We start from the raw sequence: 20,375 nt of genomic DNA, 5'->3' as shown, positions 1-20,375 counted from the left end.
TTCTGTCGTGTGCAGTGAAAGGGTTAACCGGCTGTCGTGTGGCAGTGAAAGGGTTAACCTTCTGTGTATTGTCGCAGTGAAAGGGTTAACCGTTTTGGTGGTGCGGCGGTGAAAGGGTTAACATGGGAGCAGTCAGGGAAAGAGAGTCAGAGAGAAAGGAGAGAGAGAGAAAGGAGAGAAAGATAGAAAGAAAGAGAGATACATTGAGAAAAAGAGAGATAGAAAGAGAGAGAGATGAGAGAGAGAAAGAGAGCGACAAAAAGAGAGGTAAATCACTTACCTTCTCAGTGTGGTCTTGTAGTTCTATGGAGGTAAAGACAGATCAAGTTAAACACTACACTGTAAAAACTGAGCGTCATCTGGTCACTTTTAAACTATCAGCTAATGGTATTCAAATGCAATTCATAATTGGTTCAAATGCATTGAATTCAGCTCAATTCTATTTCAAACGGCACATAGTCTTTTTTATTCTGTATAGGTTACTAATACTTATTTAATAAATATGAATGAACCCCAATCCCAGTTTTTACAGTGTACTAAACATCCTCAGCATCATTCCCTATAAACTGAAGAGAGACCAGTCCTGACCTGCAGGAAGGAGACGTGTTCAGCGTTCAGCTCCTGCTCTATGGCTCTGATTGTGTCTGAAAGGGTTGACATCTCTTTATCCAGCCCCTCAATTTTCTCCTTCATCGTCTGGCTCTTCTGCTCCTCTTCCTCCTTCAGTGCAGCTACCCTGGCCTCCTTTTCCTCATGGAGAAACTGGAGAAGCTTCTTAAACTCCTCCTCAATCTGCTTCTCTGTGTGCAGGGCCTGGACCTAGAGATTATAAGATAAGATAAGATATTCCTTTATTGATCACCTTGGGAAATTCAGGCATCATAGCAGCATGGGGGATGGGGGGGGGCAAGGGCATCATTTTGTTTTCAATGGTGGAGGGGACACATTTGTGGGGCGTGGTCAGTGGCTGTAAGGTCGTAGATAAAAAAAATAAAAAATCAGTTGTGCAAGTACATTTTGGTGAGTTGTTACTATATACAATTCACTTACTACAAGTCATAACGCTGCGCGAGTCTCGGAACGTGAGAGAGAGAGAGAGAGAGAGAGAGAGAGAGAGAGAGAGAGAGAGAGAGAGAGATCGTGCTATTTATTATCTACAATGTATAAAACAACAGCCTAGAGGCTTTTAAATACAACAAGGTCATAGACAGATATTTCACAGAGACCAAGCAATGCTGTTGCATTTCATGGCAATCACACAGACCATCGTTCAGTTTCACACCAAACTTTCAGGGGAGGGGTGCTCTGTATTTGAGCACACCTGACGACATGGATGTTGTTGTTATGCAAAGACAGCTGTGCTCGGTACTTAGCGCGTGCACACAAACATGCGACTCGTCCCTCGCAGGGTGCTCACCTTGTCTTTGCATGACAATGGCTCAGGTCGGGGGGGGGGGGGGGGTACAGGTAGTAAAAACAACACAAGCAGTGTAAACAAGTACGTTTAAGGAAATAAGTCAATATAATTTACTATCTAACTAACTATACAGTATTCAGTGTCACATAAGGTGCAGTATGCATAAGGTAGTGTTATAATTTACTATCTAACTAAATGAAATATACAGTAGGGGGGTTAAAAATCATTTCTCTCCCACAATGGACTACAAATGTACAACAGGTCACTTGTTTTTACTGTGTGCAGGTTGAGTGCAGCTACAACCTTACAGTAAATCATTTATCATTAACACTGAATTTTTGTACCTTTACATGTTCTGCTGTGCGGACGCATGTTCGTTTGATTTCTTTAAAGGCCTGTAGCTTGTCACGTAAGGTCTTCAGTGGAGCCTGGAGCTGCTTCTTCAAAGCCAAGTTACGAGGAGGATCTAACATTGAAGAGACTTTCCTACAAAGTGGACAGTTCTTGTCTTCTCTGTCTCTCCAGTAGTGTTGCAGACAGGCTTTACAGAAGCTGTGGCTACACGACAAGACGACAGGATCTGTGTAGATGTCACGGCACACAGGACAAGACAGATCCTCTTCACAATGAGACGAAGCCATTTTGTCTCTCAGTAACACTCCCTCCTCTGGAAAGCTCCCTGAAGTTTACTTAAACTTTTGTTATAAACTTACTTAGATTCAGTCAGCAGCTGGTTGAAGTCACTGTTTGATCACTAGTTATGAGGGCCGACGTTCCACTCTACTGGTTAAAGTTGCTTACTCGTGAGTAGTATGTTCGTTGATAAAGAAAAATAATGTCCACAGCCACTCCAGTGTAAAACAAAGATATCCAAATGGTTTATTTCTCTTCCACAGCAAAGTCTTTCTTTACAGAAGCGGTCCCAAAGCTATTTTCCTAAATATTCACGTTACTACTACAAGGTAAGAAAACTGTATTTTCCCAGTCTCCAAATCACCGCCGACTCGACACATGAAAATTCCTCTGCACTGGAAAGCCGAAGATCTATGCTGTTTAGTCTACCGGTTCAGTACTGCTCAGCACTGTTTCAAGATGCACACTGACCTGGCAGAGAGAATTGCTGAATATATATAGATACACAAACGTTCTAGAAGGTTCGGTCATGACATCATACGATGACATCAGCAATGTTCTAGAACGTTCGGCTATGAAACTTCACCAATGTTCTAGAATGTTCTATTATGACATCCTACTGTGACATCACAAATGTTTTTTTTTTATCCTATTTTTCTCCCATTTTCTATATTTTCTCCCATCCCAATTTCGTATCATCCAATTCAACCCTCCCCTGTCACGAACGCTGTGAAAATGGGGGACCCTGATGTAAACAAGATGAAAGTCTTTCTCTGGTCTGCATCCCCTTAACAATTGTGTGTATTGAGCTGTACTGTACTGTACCCATTCTGCAATCTGTTAATAACGTTTTCAATCAATCAATCAACATTTATAACACAATAACAAGTGTGAAAATAACATGTTATTTATTTGAACAGTCAGAAAAAATAAATAATGCACATCCTCCGTTTGTTGGTGCTGAGCCAAACTGTAAAAACAGTAATACATAAGAACAAAGCGGGGCTCGCAACTCACTTGTAGTTCCAAGGTGATTTTAATAAACAAAAAAGGCAGTAGATGCAACGTTTCGACCTTACCGGTCTTCCTCAAGCATGCCATTGACTGTCCCTTTGAACCTAAACATCTTCTCTTCTGCACTTCTCCACTCAGCTCCAGTGGGCAGGATGGGAAGGCAGAGGAAGAGGGTGGTGACCGGTGAAGCTGCTCCCCTCCAGAGGAAAGAGGAGAATCCTGCTGCCTTGCTCTCTACTCTCTGGGCCCTGGACTAGACACCCCTGCACTGTACTAATTACACATCACAAAATCAACATTCTGTTCTCTATTCCAGGCTAGATCTGACCTTGACTCATTATGATCTCCTGCTCTACGCAGATGTTGGCAACATTGTAACAAAATGCAAAATGGACTGCAAACAGGTAGGAATACAGCCAGTCAGTCACAATCAAAACCACAGGCCAGAGAGAGACAATCACAGGCCAGAAAGTGGTACTGTTGGCCAGACAAGGTTAAAATCTTTCTCCGTTTAAACAAACAGGACTCACAACAGAGCAGAAAACTGTCTTGAGCCTGTAAACATCTCTATTGTTAAACCTACATGTATGGGATCCAAGCCTGCTTGATTAATAACAAACACATCTTTCTATAATGTTGTGATAGAGCCTGCACAAGTATTATCTGTTCCAAGGTGATGGAGCCTACGGTAGTAAAGATGTAAAGATAATGGTTGCAGATATAGAGGGGCCGCCAAAACTGCGGCAAGCAAAACGAAATTTTTATAAAAAGAAAATATAAAAGAAAATATTTGAATTTATAAAATGTTGGCGCCCCCCTCTGGGTGGTGCCCTAGGCAACCACCTATATCGCCTGTAGGAAGCTCAGCACCTGATTGTAAGAGTCATAGAATACAAATACCTTGGTATTTGGCTTGATGAGAGATTTACATTTGAATACCCTGCCTATTACGATTAATAATGACTCAGAATCATTAATGTAAACGGCTCATCGTTTGTCCCTTTAATATTTCCCATTATAGTAGTTACTGTCTTGTATTATGTTCACTGTTTAGTTAGTGTTTGGAGTTACTGTCTTGTATTAGCTTCTTTGTCTAGTGTTTGTAGTCTGCTTGCTTTGTCCCAGTGTCTGGTGTTGGTTGTCATCATAGGTGTAGTTCCTTGTGTTGTGTCTTGTACTCCTTTACACTCATACCAGTCATATTAGTCGTATTCTCTGTTATATACGCATACTGTTTATACTATACTGTCCATAGTGTTAATTCTGTTCATACCGCTATAGTGTCTTTAGTAGTCATATATTTATTTATTGACTCATATTTATTTATATACAATCAGTCTCAGGCAGGTATACAAATAGTATGTTTCAAGTTTCTGAGTTGTTATGGTTGTTATGAAGTGTTAATTAATTATCAGAGGGGGGAGTGTCGTGGAATATATTATCATGTCCTTATAGATCTGTGTTGAGATATCATGTTATACAGCTTGACTTTCAGTGTGACCAGCTTGACTGGTTAATGTGTGTATGTCTCTTTAAGAAGACTCCAATGTACTAATATCTCCCAAGCCATAACCTTTTTGTTGTTGCTTCCAGTGTTTCTTCAGAGCCATAACCCAAGGTTATGGGAACAGTTAGACGAAGCTGTTTTGCTTCCAGGCCATAGCTATAATACAGTCGTATTATTAATTTATCTAAGCAGCCATGTTGTTTCTTCTACGTCATTTTCATGTATTTAATTGTATGTCTGACCAGAGCTCTGGATCATTCTATGGTCAGACACTACTGTATTAACATGTTGTCTCTGATTGTAAACTGATCTTTCATTTGTGGCCACGGATGAAATAAAAGTTTCAAGTTCAAGTTTCTTTAATAGTTGTCATACAGAAGCACAGAATACTTTTGTACAAAATGCTTCTTACTGTTGCGCTCCAGAGACTGTGCAAGACAAGATAAGTATGAAATAAAAACATAGTAAAATTAGAAGTAAAAAAAAGAGGTCACAGTGTTCAGTTTAGACATATGTACAATGTTCGATGCAGAATAGATGTAGTTACCATACAATATACAATACTGTGCAGTGTACTAATATACAATACTATATAGTGCAAGGCAGAAATGGGATGAGGTGCAATTTAGGTACAATTTACAGTAGGTGTACGAGTTGTAGTGCAAATCCTTTATCAATAAATATAACGTGTGTTTGTGTGATCTAAAGTGTAGAGAGTGGGTGCTGCAGTGTGTTGTTTGTTTAAGTGAGTGTGTGCGTGTGGGTGTGTGTGCTGTGTGCATTTGATGGTTGTTGCATAGTGTTTATTGTTCGTTTAGGTCTTGAATACCCTGCGAGCGTTCTTGCCAGTAAATTGCAGATTGGATTTTTGTACAGGAACAGAGCCAGCTTCCCAATGATTAGCAAAAAAATTATTGTTGAAGCAGTTTTCCTGTCTGTTTTGGATGAAACAACCTTTTCTCATGTTGAATTGTGTGTTAAAATGTGTCCACTCCGTGTGTCTTCCATGGTATGAATAAATTAATGAAGATAATAAAATACAAAATGTTGAAACCTTTCCTCATGTTGAATTGTGTCTACCCTGTGTGTCTTCCAGCTGGACCTGTCCGGCCCCTCCCCCCTGACGTGGAGTACTTGGTGCAGACGTACCCCTGGGACAGAGCCGCTTTCCTGGACCTGATCCACCAGACTCACCACCACCAGACCTGGACTGGACCTGATGGACCAGACTCACCACAACCAGACCTGGACTGGACCTGATCCACCAGACTCACCACCACCAGACCTGGACTGGACTTGATCCACCAGACTCACCATGACCAGACCTGGACTGGACCTGATCCACCAGACTCACCACCACCAGACCTGGACTGGACCTGATCCACCAGACTCACCACGACCAGACCTGGACTGGACCTGATGGACCAGACTCACCACCACCAGACCTGGACTGGACCTGATCCACCAGACTCACCACAACCAGACCTGGACTGGACCTGATCCACCAGACTCACCACCACCAGACCTGGACTGGACCTGATCCACCAGACTCACCACGACCAGACCTGGACTGGACCTGATCCACCAGACTCACCACGACCAGACCTGGACCTGACCCCAGTGGCGAATCCTCATAGAAGCCAACGGAAGCCAGGCCTCCCTATGAAAATATGAATTCATATCAAATATGAAATATGAAAAAAAAAAAAAAAAAAAAAAATCATATTATTTTTTTGTATATAGTTTACAATAATAATAAAAACATCTGTGTTATATTTTTTTATTTTTTTTAAATGTCTCCCTCCCAGGAGACTGGAGAGGAGGCAGGGGGGAGGTGTCCTTCTCCAGCCTCCCATGTAAAACCAATACTAGCCAATCCGATTCGAGCTGACAAAAGCCCTGCCCACACCTTAAAACGGGGCTTTGAGAAGAATAATTATTCTTGAGTCCACATACTGGGATTACTGGAGTGGCATCTAACTTGAATCACGTGACAACGGCTGAACCATAGGTGACGTCATCCCCTCGCGGGATTGATTGATTGATTGATTGATTGACATTTTTATTAACAGCAGGCACGTTCAGACTAATCCTGTATTCTATTATCAAACATTTAGCACTTTATTAGCCACTTAGTTTTCGCCGGCGGGACATTTATTGAGGACCAGCAGCACAGCACACCACTGTGGATATTATCTATCTGTCCAGGAGGAGCAAGGAGGACCAGTTTATTGACCAGGTAAGATGCAGTTTCTACAGTAGCTTGCATGCTAAGCTACTAATGTAACGTTATGGCTAGCTTGGATGCTAACTGAGTGATTGATTGATTGATTGATTGATTGATTGATTGATTGATTGAAAAGTTTATTAACAGATTGCAGAATGGGTACAGTACAGTACAGCTCAATACATACAATTGTTAAGGGGATGCAGACCAGAGAAAGACTTTCGTCTTGTTTACATCAGGGTCCCGCATTTCCAATTCATCATAACATATATGACATACATGACATACAGATAGACAGTACTGCTACATCTATACATTTATGACATATCAGATTTTGCAAATACAGTACTGTTTGTGATACAAAAGTGTCCAGAAAAAGAGTGTATATACATTTGACGTATAAACTGTACATTGGAGGAGGTTGGGTGGGTGGAGTGGGGTTGGGTGGGTGGGTGGGGGCTGTACATTGGAGGTGTGGGGGGGGGGGGGGGGGGGGTTGGGTAGGGGGACACACACATTGTACACTGTACATTGGAAAACTGACAAAGCCATGACTGAGTTAGCCTGGAGGAAACAAAGGCGTGGATGAGCTTTTCGGCATCTGACAGCGTGAGTGAGGGGCGTAGTTTGGCGATGTTTCTAAGGTGGTAGAAAGAATCTTTGTATAGTTGATTTATGTGTGCCTCAAAGGTCAGGTGAGGGTCCATTTTTACCCCTAGGTTGGTTATTGTTGGTGACAGGGTGATGTTTTGGCCGGAAAAGGTGATGGTGGTGATGGTGGATGAACGAACCTGGTGTGGGGTGCCAATGATAATGGCTTCAGTTTTTGAACTGTTTAGCTGTAAAAAGTTGTGCTTCATCCATGCCTTGGTCTCCTCCAGGCATGTGGTCAGCGTGGAAGATGGCAGAACTGTGGATGGGGTGGGGTTTATTTTTAGGTATAGTTGGGTGTCATCAGCGTAGCAGTGGAATGATATTCCATGCCGGCTGATGACAGAGCCAAGGGGGAGCATGTAGAGGGTGAATAGGGTGGGGCCGAGGACTGATCCTTGTGGGACACCACAGGTGACATGATGGGTGTCAGACCCTGCCTCTCCCAAGGAGACATACTCCGTTCTTCTTTGTCATCTTTGTCATCAGCTGATGCTCAAGGAGTCTGGTCGAAAGCCTGATGGAAACTGTCTCTTAGATCTTTATCTCTGGACCAATGATACTATCAGGCTGGGGTCAGCTGTCGGTTGATGGTCTTAGCGTCCCATCAGCTGGGTGTATGCGTTCACCAGCTGATAGGCCCTCTGCCTCCTAGTTCTGGAGCAGATTGGGACAGCTTTCTTTCTCAGTAATCAGCTGTAGTCGGTTCCCCCACTCAGGGCCTCGGTTGTGCCCCTGATGGAACAGGCCTGCTGGAAACCGTCTCACAGATCTTTGTCCCCGGCTTATGGTGAACTGTCTCAGTGTCTTAGCTGTAACTGCAGAGTGGAACCCCGGTTCAGTAGATTAGCTGGGCCAGCACTCGTCAGTGGTCAGTGGTCCTCTGCGCCCCATAGCTGGGTGTCCTCTTTTCGGGCAGCGGTGTATTTGGACCGGCACAGGAGACGGAAGAGAGACACGCCCACCGAGAATTCACAAAAGAAAGAGAGAGAGAGAGAGAGAAAGAAATAAAAATAAAAAGCTATCCGGTAACATCTTACACACTAAAATGGTAGAAAGTCGTCCACTCCAGGCTTGAAGTTAGGACATCCTATACCCTCAACTCAGCTCCAACGAGCAGGGCAGTTTTCTAAGTCATGACAACAAAAACAAATGTCTCTTAGAGTCTCGTTGGCAAAAACCCTTATAGTACAGACAAACTATATATATATATATATATATATATATATATATATATATATATATATATATATATAATATTGAAGCCCACAAACCCCACCCCTCTTCTTCGGAATGCAGATTTGAACTCAACATGTTTATTATACTCGTGGTAGGCCCCCTGCACCCCGTCTATAGGGCACAAGGCTAATTCCCCCTTAATACATCTGGGACCTACCAAAATTGAGAAAACTATAGAAAAACCACTAAAAACAATATCTTAATATACCCAAAACAAATAACTCTGCACAAAATAAAAAGGGTAGAAAAGTCAGTTTCCTCTAAATATTTTGTTATGAGAGTTGGTTGTTAGTTGTTGTGAACATATCCTTCCATATTATGTAATAGAACTGTTTGATTATGACACATTCTCAGTGAATTGATGTGCATTTCTTTCATCCAAATCATACTGTCTACAGTGCAATAAAGTTGTTCTGAAATGTTGTTAAACAGTTCAAAAGCCGTCTCGACCTGTTCGGTATCCACAGTTTTAAAACCTGACCATTCCTCTTGTTTGATACACGCACAGTTCAATACCTGACAGTTTTTAACCTGTACTAAAACAATAGACAGAGTTAACTTAGTACAGTGTAAAAAAAAAAACCTTCTCTCTCTCATTTTTCTCCACGAACAGAGCAAGTTTCACACATACACGCATCAAGAAGCTAGATAACTATGAACAAAAACACCCTGCTTTTGTTTTACTCATCACACAGGGAATCCTCCATAAAGATCCTAAGTTTATCAGCCTACTGTATACTAACCCGCAGCAGTGGCTCAAACTACCAGACAGAGCTGTGATTCCCAAGTCTTGGTTTTGATTAGAGGACTCTTATTGGGGATCGTCTGGTGTATTAATTAACCTGACTGTTTGTGTGAGTGTCATACTCCTATTTGGAACTGTTGCCTGAACTAAAAACAATCACAACTAAAAAAAATCTCCTAATATATCCAAAACAAATATGTTCGAGCTTAGATGTCCAATTTGCAATTCAACAGGAAAAATTGTCAGCCATACTATTGTTGGAAAACGCCTCATGGATAAAGTTACATGTCTAAATCGTTATCACGGCATACTTTTAATTGAATTGAAATAATTGAAATAATATCTAAAATGCCTGAAGCTGCTCTCCATCAATTATCCTTGCAACCAATGTTCTAAATAATACCTTGTCACATTTGCATAACTTGCTATTAGTGTACACCACAGACACTAATCTTAAACCTCTCAATGTATTATATAACTCCCTATTTTACTGTTCCCAGAAGAATATTTTCTGAAGCTGGACGAAGGTCATTACATTACATGAGATGCTGTCTGCTCCAGTAGATTCCAACTTAAATCACTCCCCCTCTCCGCACTAGATGGTAGTAGAGCCCTGGAATCACTATTCCCCTATGGGCAATGGACATTTCCCAGCACTACCCCACTCCCACCCCTAGATGGCGACCAAACTCAGTCTAGAGTACTCTAGCTGACGTGTCACTCTGGTTCCTGTTCTCATCTCCTCGTGGCTCTGGGCGGCCATCTTGTCTGCTCAATTTTGTTGACATTTCCCCTCATCTTATCTGTCTCTGTGCCTAATGGCTACTCTCTCAAACAAATGGCCCCTGCCCCCTAACACTGACTGCCAGCGCTTATTAGACCGCTATTCCTCCACCGTTCAAGCGGTCATCTCCCCCCCATATATATATATATATATACCTTATTTATCTCTATCTTATATATTCATATATAAATCATCAATAAGGTTTTCAACCTATCTCCTCTTTCTGTAAATTATTATCAGGATTATTATCAAATGAACACACAGGACACAGTATAGAACCAATACAGGAAGTAGAGTAGTCACATTCCATGACAGTTTTGTAAAGCTCAGTTGATATAACGCAAGCACATTTTCCTATATTTTGTTACTGAAGAATAATGCTGTTCTTCCCATTTTGATGCAGATGACTGTCCCTCTAATGCCCCAATCACTCTCTTGATTGATTTACATTCTTACTCTTACTAACTCGTACTCGTGATCGAAAAATGGAATTAACCCTTAAAACACTGCCTTCTTTCACCGGCCAGTTTGTTTTCCATTCTCTGTAGATAAAAACTAGAGGTGGGCATAGATAACATTTTTTAATCTAGATTAATCTATCTGCAATCCTGGATTTAATCTAGATTAATCTAGACCTGGATTTAACCTGGATTAAAATGACTCAAAAAAAAAAAAAAAAAAAACTGCCGAAGGCATTCAAAATATGTGTGTTCTACCCAAATAATGACCAGAAGTAAGTCCTTACTTTTTCTTTCCTCCTTTTGTTTCTCAGGCCAGGTGGCCCATTACACCATGAGCCCATCGCCCATTTCCAAAATGCATTACAGACTGTTTGAAAAAGCTGTTTTGCTATGATAATTGGTAATGAAATATCAAAATAATGTTCAATAAAATGTACTTGTGTTTAATAAGTTGTTTTATTCAGAAGTTAACACAAATAAATAATATTACCAGTACAGTACAGTATCTAGCACTCTCAGGAGCAAAACAGAAAGAATCATTTCAAACTTGAACTATGTGACATGGCTTGAATCAACTGCTCCAGTGGAGTTGCTCAGTGGCCAATGGTGTCAACTGTGGTTGTACTGGGCAGCTCCCAGGTGTGAATGGAACTATGTGAATGTGAAGCAGGGCGTTCCTGAAAAAGAGCATCTGTGCTCAGCGAACCTACCCTGGGTAAATAAAGGTAAAAAAAAAATGTCAAAAAAAATAAAAAAAAACATTTTTTATTTTATTTTTTTTTTAGATTAATGTGTTAATTATATTATCGCGCGATACTAGTATAGCGTTAACGCAGCACGTTATCGCCGTTAACGGCCCAGCTCTAATAAAAACCCTCGGTCTTCAAAAACACCACTCCTACACCGTGACTATTTCCTCTGTGTCTCATCTCGCCATAGCAACGACAGGCCCCGCCCCTCTCTTGGTTGTCATGCGACGCGCTGTCATCTTTGACCATAGCTATTTTACCCAGATCACTATAGCAACGGCAAAGTTGATATTGTCCCCCCTCAGTGGTTACCCTGCGCTGCTGTAGACACTGACCTTGTGATGATGTGACTATCAGCTGTTGATGTTAACCAGTGCTCCTCTGCAACACACTCCCTGACTGCGATTTTCAATGTGGGAGGTTGGATATTGGCAGCTTAAAGAACAGTCTAGTTTGGGTTTATTTAGAAGAATAATGCCAGATATAGGTAATTCGATTACTAGCAACTTTATCAATGTTCAGCCTTGTTGCACAGTACATTTTACTCAAACTTAGTCTAGGGTGTTACCATGTTGGTGAGTGGGTTTCATTTACATGTTGTATCAGCTCAAAGCTGTCCAGTAGGTTGGTAAGCTCAATAGCCTTGGGGTCCTTTTTATTCAGATCTCCACGTATGATTAATCTTTCACATCTCTAAGGATACCAACTGAGATTAGCTTCTGAGAACCAGGGGTGTAAATTACTTGAGTAATTGTACTTCGTTATCATACCTAAGTACTGGTTTGGGGAAGTGGGGATCCTTGATTAAACACCTGCTATCAGAAGAATAGACAGTCAGATCCACATTATGCTGTAGTTAATATTGTGATATTATTCAGGGTACTCCAGTATTCTGCCTTTAATATTGTGATATTACTCAGCCCTGCCCAAACACCAGCTGATGACTTCACTGATTGGCTCACCTCTTCAACAAACACACCTGGTGCAATGTATAGCCAAAATGAAAACTTGGCCCACGATGGAATGAGTTTGAGACCCCTGGTCTATCCCTTTAAAAAAACAATGTACTTTTACTTTTCAGTACTTAAGTACATTTAAAAGTAGGACTTTTTGACTTTTACTCTGTAGATACTATATCTATATCTGTACATATCCTTTACCTACTCTTACTATGTTATGCTATACTGGCCAGTATGACTTACTGCCATAGTGTCTTTATACCTCTATCACTGTACATATCAATACTACAACTCTGTACATACATCTGACCAGCACCATTACTCAGTAGTACTAATGTATATTTCCTAATCAGTTTAATCACCTGTATTACTAATATTTTGAGTACTTGCTGATACAGAGTGCCACTATGAGTTGCCTACTTTACTTGATATTGACCATTGGCTTTTACTTGAGTCAGATTTTGAGACGGTACCCATACTTTCACTTAAGTATAATTTCTGGGTACTTTTTACACCCCAGGTAGGATAGTTCTATGAATTGATCACAGACATGTAGGATAGTTCTATGTATTGATCACAGACACAAGTGTTAATTTATGTATCATGAAATGTCCATCGTCACTCATTTCTGGGTACTTTTACACCCCTACTGAGAACTCCTACAGAAATATTGATGGGTATTTTGGTGGCTGGTACAATGTGATGATGAGCAAAGACAGTCCAGCTTTTTTGTTCAATAACAAGATACTCAAGCCTGTTCTAAATAAATCTGATAGGATTTTTCAATGGAAATATCTAATGAAAAATTGCATTTTAACTATAATTGTTTATCCCTTTTCACAGCGTACGTGCATGTAAACATCTGTGTGTGTGTGTCATATACTCTGCCTGCTTATCATGTCCTCAGGTCGATGCCTCCCCGCAGTGCCGTCCAGTCAATGCGCTGATGGCTCCGTCCCGCCTTGCAACTCTGCCCTCCATTGCGCCTTCTTCCGCTCAAAATGCTCTTTATAGGCACAGTCCTTATACCAGTGACCGTTATGGCCGCATATAAAACAAGCACCAGCAGGTTTGCGCTGAATCTTTCTCTTTCGTCTCGGGATGCTCTGCCCAACTGAGTCGTCCTTTGCAAGCTGTGAGAAAGTTCTCACCAGGGCTAACTGTGATTGTCCAACCGTTTTTATCAGCGACAATTGTGACCACTCCATCAGCTGTTGAGCATGCAGACTCAGCTCCCCTAATTGCCTGGCCATTTCATCTGCTGCTATTGATCCAGCCCTGTGCGTGGACGTTGAAACAGGCCAGACCGTTGCGGGTGGTGGTGGTGGTATACAAGGCCAATCTCCTCGCTTCTGAGTTGGTGGTCGTCGGCGAGGCAGTTGACACACACGGGAAGGCATCGAGGCCAGAGTCCACTGCAAGCCCCGAACACACCGCCGTGGGGGAAGAGAAAGAAAACAAAGTGTCAGATTCTTCCCTCACTCCCCTCTTCCACATACAGGCTGCTCCCTGCCCCTCTAAATTGCCCACATCCTCCATTATTTAACACGCTTCTTTTTTCTTAACAGACAAAAACAAAACATAACAAAATAAAATAAAACTAAAATAGTTTCCTCTAGACACTTGAGAAAAAAAAGCTCTATAGCAGTGCACACGCACAGACGCCCTTATCCTATTTTCATCCAGAAACGACTACAGTCTGACCAGATAAGGTGTATAGAAACTAAATCACACAACAAAAACAACTGTCTCTTCTCTATGGTATTTCTCACGCATGGTCAACTTCCCGCCTCATTGTGAAAAAAAATCAATAAAAACAGATCAGTGCATTTAAAGATATTAAACCCTAGCCCACGCCTTTATTTCGCGACTGACCTAAGTAATTTAACATTTCTCACGCACGGTCCCCTAATTCCCGCCTCCTTGTGAGAAAATAAAAATAAACACAGATCAGTGCTAAAAAGATATAAAACCCCAGCCCTCACCTTTTCCGGGACTGTTGTATGACTTTTAATTTCCAACATACCTATAGTAAACTCTGCACCCCTCCATTCCGGATACAAATGTAATTCCTGCCTAATATGGGAATCTACCTTTAATACAAGTGTTCAGAGGAAAAACAAGAGGGAAACACACAAAAAAAACATTACTATGTTTTAGTGTTAGACACCATCTGGACCCAGAAACTCAACAACTCTAACAATACTATGTTCTAGTGTTAGACACCATCTGGACCCAGAAACTCAACAACTCTTCGCCCAAATCAAACTCCTGCAAAAATCTGCCAGAGCTGATAAGACAGTCGGTAGACAGGCGTCCTCTCTCTCCTGTACTTTTCTCGGAGGATTGAGGCGAGGAAAAATAGTACTCCCCCGGATTGCTCGCCGACAATGCACCACTCTGTGTCATCCGCTGTCTGGTCAATCTAGACACCCTAATCTAATTGTAACATAACTACTTATAGATTCAAAAAACAAACAGAATGTCAACAGCTCACCGAATGTTCCCCACGTGTTCCCAAGGTTCAAGCCGGAGGTGACAGCCAAGCAGACAGCGCAGACGGTCCTCCCCCCCTCCCCCCAGAGCGCGGAGGAGGTCGAGACAGGGCAGCGCTTCCCTGGAATCCCAAGATTCACCCTGTCTGCAGAGTCGGTCCGGCGGCCACCTCGACACCCATCGGTTTAAAAATATAATAAAACGAGTTTAAAAAATCCCATAATCATCTCTCGTCGCAATCTGTTATAGGAAATATTAAAGGGACAAACGATGAGCCATTTACATTATTGATTCTGAGTCATTATTAATCGTAATAGGAAAGTTTATTTCATCCGTGGCCACAAATGAAAGATCAGTTTATAATCAGAGACAACATGTTAATACAGTAGTGTCTGACCATAGAATGATCCAGAGCTCTGGTCAGACATACAATTAAATACATGAAAATGACGTAGAAGAAACAAAATGGCTGGTTAGAGAAATTAATAATACGACTGTATTATGGCTATGGCCTGGAAGCAAAACAGCTTCGTCTAACTGTTCCCATAACCTTGGGTTATGGCTCTGAAGAAACACTGGAAGCAACAACAAAAAGGTTATGGCTTGGGAGATATTAGTACATTGGAGTCTTCTTAAAGAGACATACACACATTAACCAGTCAAGCTGGTCACACTGAAAGTCAAGCTGTATAACATGATATCTCAACACAGATCTATAAGGACATGATAATATATTCCATGCCCTGGTCGTTGTAAACAGCGACTCCTACAGTTCGGTCGGGGCGCCTGCTCAGCGAGGAAAGGATCTAAGGAAGGTAGTGTGATCCTTCCACACGTTACACTCTCTCAGTGAGAGTCCGCGCTGCCAGGTGAAAAGAAGCGGTGGGCTGGCTACACATGTGTCGGAGGAAGCATGTGATAGCCTCCACTCTCCCAGACCGACTGTAGGGGGTAGAGTGCGCAACGACCAGAAAGGGGATTGGGAATTGGCATAACGATTAACATTGGGATAAAAATTTAAAAAAATTAAAATAAATAAATAAAACAGGATACAAAAGAAGCAGGGTACATAAAAACTAACTAACACACCTCTCAGTAAACACCGGAAGAGGGGAAAAGGGGGAAACAAAAAAGATGACTACTAAACACTAACCAGAAACATGAAACACTGGGGAACACTCTATGCAACATGGAACAATGGGCCAACACAGAAAACAGGAAACAAGGAACTGAAATACACAAGAACACATGATTAACGAGAAACACCTGGGATGATTACAACTGGAGACACCTGGGAGGCGAAACAGACCGACAAAGAACTACAAGTGTGAGGGTCCGCCTGTCCCTGAACCTTTTTCCCCTGTCTCCTCTCCTCAACAGCCCCCACCCTTGCAAGGACTTTTCTCCTCTACTCCTCACCAGCCCCCACCTTTGGACATTATTTTACTCTTGGCGTTTGTATTGTTTCCCATTTGTTTTAACCTCATTTTATCTTTAGGCTGCGGTTAGACTGAGTTTCGTTTTCAGATGAGTTTCGCTTTTCCAGGTCGCAACGTAGCCGGTAGGCGAGTCACACTTTCGTTTTGTCACCTGAGCACAGTGACGTAGTACACTGCCAAAGCAGTAGGTGGCAGTAGGTGGCGAACATGAAGGCAATTTTCAACCAATCAGAACTTGAATGTGCCAATACACTTCGTGCAAATAAATGTCAACACGCCGCCATCTTTAAATGCCTCGGCTATTTAGCCAATGCAGCACTTATTTTTCAGCAAAGTGTAATAAAAGTGCAATAAACAAAACGGATACATTCACTGTGTGTTCTGCCTCTCATTTGTTGATGAAACAAAACTATCATCAACACAATTGACCACCAAGAGCGGAGTTTAATCTCATCTGCGCTAATTTTGTTAGCTTACATGCTAACGCGATAGGAATATGCCATTATAACAGTATAGCATTGTGGCTAGAAGCTAACATTTAGCTCACGTTAACCAGCCAGCACCAAACTGATGATATCGGGAGCTATCAGTAGTTAGATAACATTAGAGACAACGCCTTGTGTATTAAACAAAAGTGAATAGATGACTGGGCCATTTTGTTTAATGCTTGTTAAGATTGAAAGAGGAGCTTGAGCTAACAGGGTCTGATAGCTAACGCTAGCTCATGTTAGCCAGCTGCTCATGCAATCGGTAATGCTAGCAGAATGAATGGATGTAAACTTTATTTAACATATCGCAGAATGGGTACAATATAATACGGCTCAATACAAACAATTGTTAAGGAAATGCAGACTGTTGTAGCTTGGACTGGGGTCCTTGTAACAATAACTTGACAACACATGGTAGCTGCAGCTATAGCTCTGTTGTCACCGGACATTGGTGAGAGCACGCAGATGTGGGTATCTACTGCGCATGGGCGTTGAGCAACAACGGCTCCGCGCAGATTACACGACACGTTGTGGGCGAGTTTTTGGCGTTATTCCAAAACGGAAACACAATTTAGCGTTTTCAGTAGGGCCAAAACGGCATTTCTATCTAATAGGAACAGCAAACGTATTCAAAAACGTATTCAAACGAGCACAAAAACAGTGTGTGTAACAAGGGCCTTAGTCTCGTTCCCTTTGTAATTGTTTTATTTGTCCCTTGTATGGTGTTTACTCTGTCTAGTGTTCAGTCTTTTCTTGTGTGGTTAGTTTGTTTGTTTTCCCTGTTATTTCCCCAGAGTGTTGGTCTTGTGTTCTCCCCATGTGTGCCTCGTTGTTAATTAGCGTCCCATGTCTTAATTAGTCTCCCTATATCTGGTGTGTGTTCCCTACCCTTCAGTGTCGGTTCATTTTTGGAGTTCATGTTTTTGAGATCCTTGTTTGTTGTTTGGTCCCATGTTTGATGTCCACGTCCTTGTTCACCTTTGTTTCAGAGTAAGTTTCCCTGCAGTAACTTTGTTTTGTGTTTTTTGGACTTGCTCTCTTTATGAGATTATTATTTGTTTTTGTATCTTGCCCTCTGCCAGTCTTCAGCTGTGCTATTCATTGTTTTGTATTTTTGCTGCCTTTGGAAGTATTTTTGTAAATATCTTTGTTGCTGCCCTTGTTTGAAGTTGGATTATTTTTGGTTTCACTTCACCCCTGGCTCGAAGTGTTCAAATTAAAGGAGCCGTGCTCACTTTTGACAATTCATATCTACCTCTCCCTCGTTTCTGTTTGCGCCTGGGCCCTCTGCCAACACATCCTTAACAACAAGAGAGATAAGATGAGATGATCCTTTATTAATCCCCTTGGGGAAATGCAGGTGTCAGAGCAGCATGGGGGGTGGGGTACAGAGCTTCACAGTCCGATAATATAATAAGATACAATATAAAAAGTACAAGATACAAGATAGTACAAGGTAAGTAGGTATGCCTACAGCAGAATTACACAAGGGAATACAGTGTATATATACCCATACTATTTGTATACCTGGCTGAGACTGATTGTATATAAATAAATATGAGCAAATAAATAAATATATGACTACTGAAGACACTATAGCGGTATGAACAGAATTAACACTATGGACAGTATAAACAGTATGCGTATATAACAGAGAATATGACTAATATGACTGATATGAGTGTAAAGGAGTACAAGACACAACACAAGGAACTACACCCATGATGACAACCAACACCAGACAAAACTTCACAACGAGGTAAACAAACAACAGATAGCTAGCGTTGACGGTTGTGGTTCTGGGTGATTTCAACAGCGCGCGTCTTAAAAAGGTGTTGCCGAATTTCTATCAGCATGTGACCTGTCCCACCAGAGGCGAGAACATATTAGACCATGTATACTCGCAATTTAAGAATGGGTCACAGGCTCTTAGTCCATTCGGTAAGTCCGATCTCGCCGCCATATTCCTTTTGCCAAAGTATAAACAAAGTCTCAAGCGAACGCCGGTGGTCTCGCGAGAGGTTAAGCGTTGGGCCGTGACGTCAGAGGAGTCACTCCAAGCTGCACTTGAATGCACAGACTGGAGTGTATTCCGTGATAACACAGCCAATATTAACGAATACACTGAAACGGTGCTTGACTATGTCTGTACTCTGGTAGAAGAAACAATCCCCTCCACCACAATTAAAATCTACCCAAATCAAAAGCCCTGGGTAGACAAATCCGTCCGTGAGGCTCTGAAAGTGCGCACATCAGCATACAACACCGGGCTGGAGACAGGCAACATGGAAGAACACAAGATGGCAAGATACAACGTCAGGAGAGCAGTAAAAGAGGCAAAACGGCGTTACAGGGATAAAGTTGAACTTCAGTTCGAACAGGCTGACTCTAGAGGCATGTGGCAGGGCCTCAGAACAATGACAGATTACAAAGGCACCTCCCTCAAACTGAACAATGACATCTCCTTAGCAAATGATCTCAATTCCTTCTATGCGAGGTTTGAGGCTGTGAATAAAAACACCAGCCTACAAACCACGGCAATGGGGGGGGGGGTCTGCTGATGGAGACTCAGTGTTCAGGGTAACAGAGCATGAGGTGAGACGGATCTTTAAAAAAGTGAATATCAGGAAGGCAGAAGGACCGGACGGCATCCCCGGCCGCGTCCTAAAAGTCTGTGCCGACCAACTGGACAAAGCAAGCAGACTACAAACACTAGACAAAGAAGCTAATACAAGACAGTAACTAAAAAAAACACTAACTAAACAGTGAACCTAATACAAGACAGTAACTCCAAACACTAACTAAACAGATAACCTAATACAAGACAGTAACTACAAACACTAACTAAACAGTGAACCTAATACAAGACAGTAACTACAAACACTAACTAAACAGTGAACTTAATACAAGACAGTAACTACAAACACTAACTAAACAGAGAGCCTAAGAGTCCTTGAATCTCTCCACAGCTCTGCTCTGTCTCAGACTCCAGAGTGCTTGAATCTCTCCACACCTCTGCTCTGTCTCAGACTCCAGAGTGCTTGAATCTCTCCACACCTCTGTAGTGTCTCAGACTCCAGAGTGCTTGAATCTCTCCACACCTCTGTAGTCAGCGGTGTGTTCCTGATATCAACTCTGATTGCACGCACGCTAATGACGCCATTAGCGCATAAATGTCCCCTCGCTTGAGCACAGACTAAAGACAGTGCCTAATTGCCTCTACGAATGGAATGTAACACATATCATTCACAAGGTAGGTGTGAATGTATCTGAGAACGTATTTAACAAACCTGACGACCGGCGCTATTGATATGCAAAGTAGCCCAGGTGGGTACTTATAGCGAGTTGGCGAGTGCAGCACATTCCTGTGTGCGTGCACGCCCTTTTGCTCAAATCTTTGGCTGCACTGAGTGCAATCTCGTCCCATGAGCAACGCATTACTGTCTGTAGTGTCTCAGACTTCAGAGTGCTTGAATCTCTCCACACCTCTGTAGTGTCTCAGACTCCAGAGTGCTTGAATCTCTCCACACCTCTGTAGTGTCTCAGACTCCAGAGTCCTTGAATCT

The 20,375-nt window shown here is 42.0% G+C and overlaps 1 protein-coding gene across 1 annotated transcript in view; it reads right to left on the bottom strand.

Annotated features, from left to right (window-relative positions):
• LOC311226637 (E3 ubiquitin-protein ligase TRIM35-like) overlaps positions 1-2,058 on the bottom strand; it is a gene marked incomplete at both ends in the record, with an annotated part of 6,426 nt that extends 4,368 nt beyond the window's left edge. Inside the window, 3 exons of the mRNA XM_084312054.1 lie at positions 281-303; positions 589-819; positions 1,762-2,058. Of these exons, the coding sequence (XP_084168180.1) occupies positions 281-303; positions 589-819; positions 1,762-2,058 (551 nt within the window). The remainder of the gene's footprint in view (positions 1-280; positions 304-588; positions 820-1,761) is intronic.
• Between the last annotated feature and the right edge of the window lie 18,317 nt (positions 2,059-20,375).

This window comes from Notolepis coatsorum (genome assembly GCF_963971535.1).
Source record: "Notolepis coatsorum genome assembly, chromosome: 4".
NCBI lineage: Eukaryota > Metazoa > Chordata > Actinopteri > Aulopiformes > Paralepididae > Notolepis > Notolepis coatsorum.
Note: the sequence above shows the minus strand (reverse complement) of the source record. Positions and strands in the feature narration are given on the sequence as shown.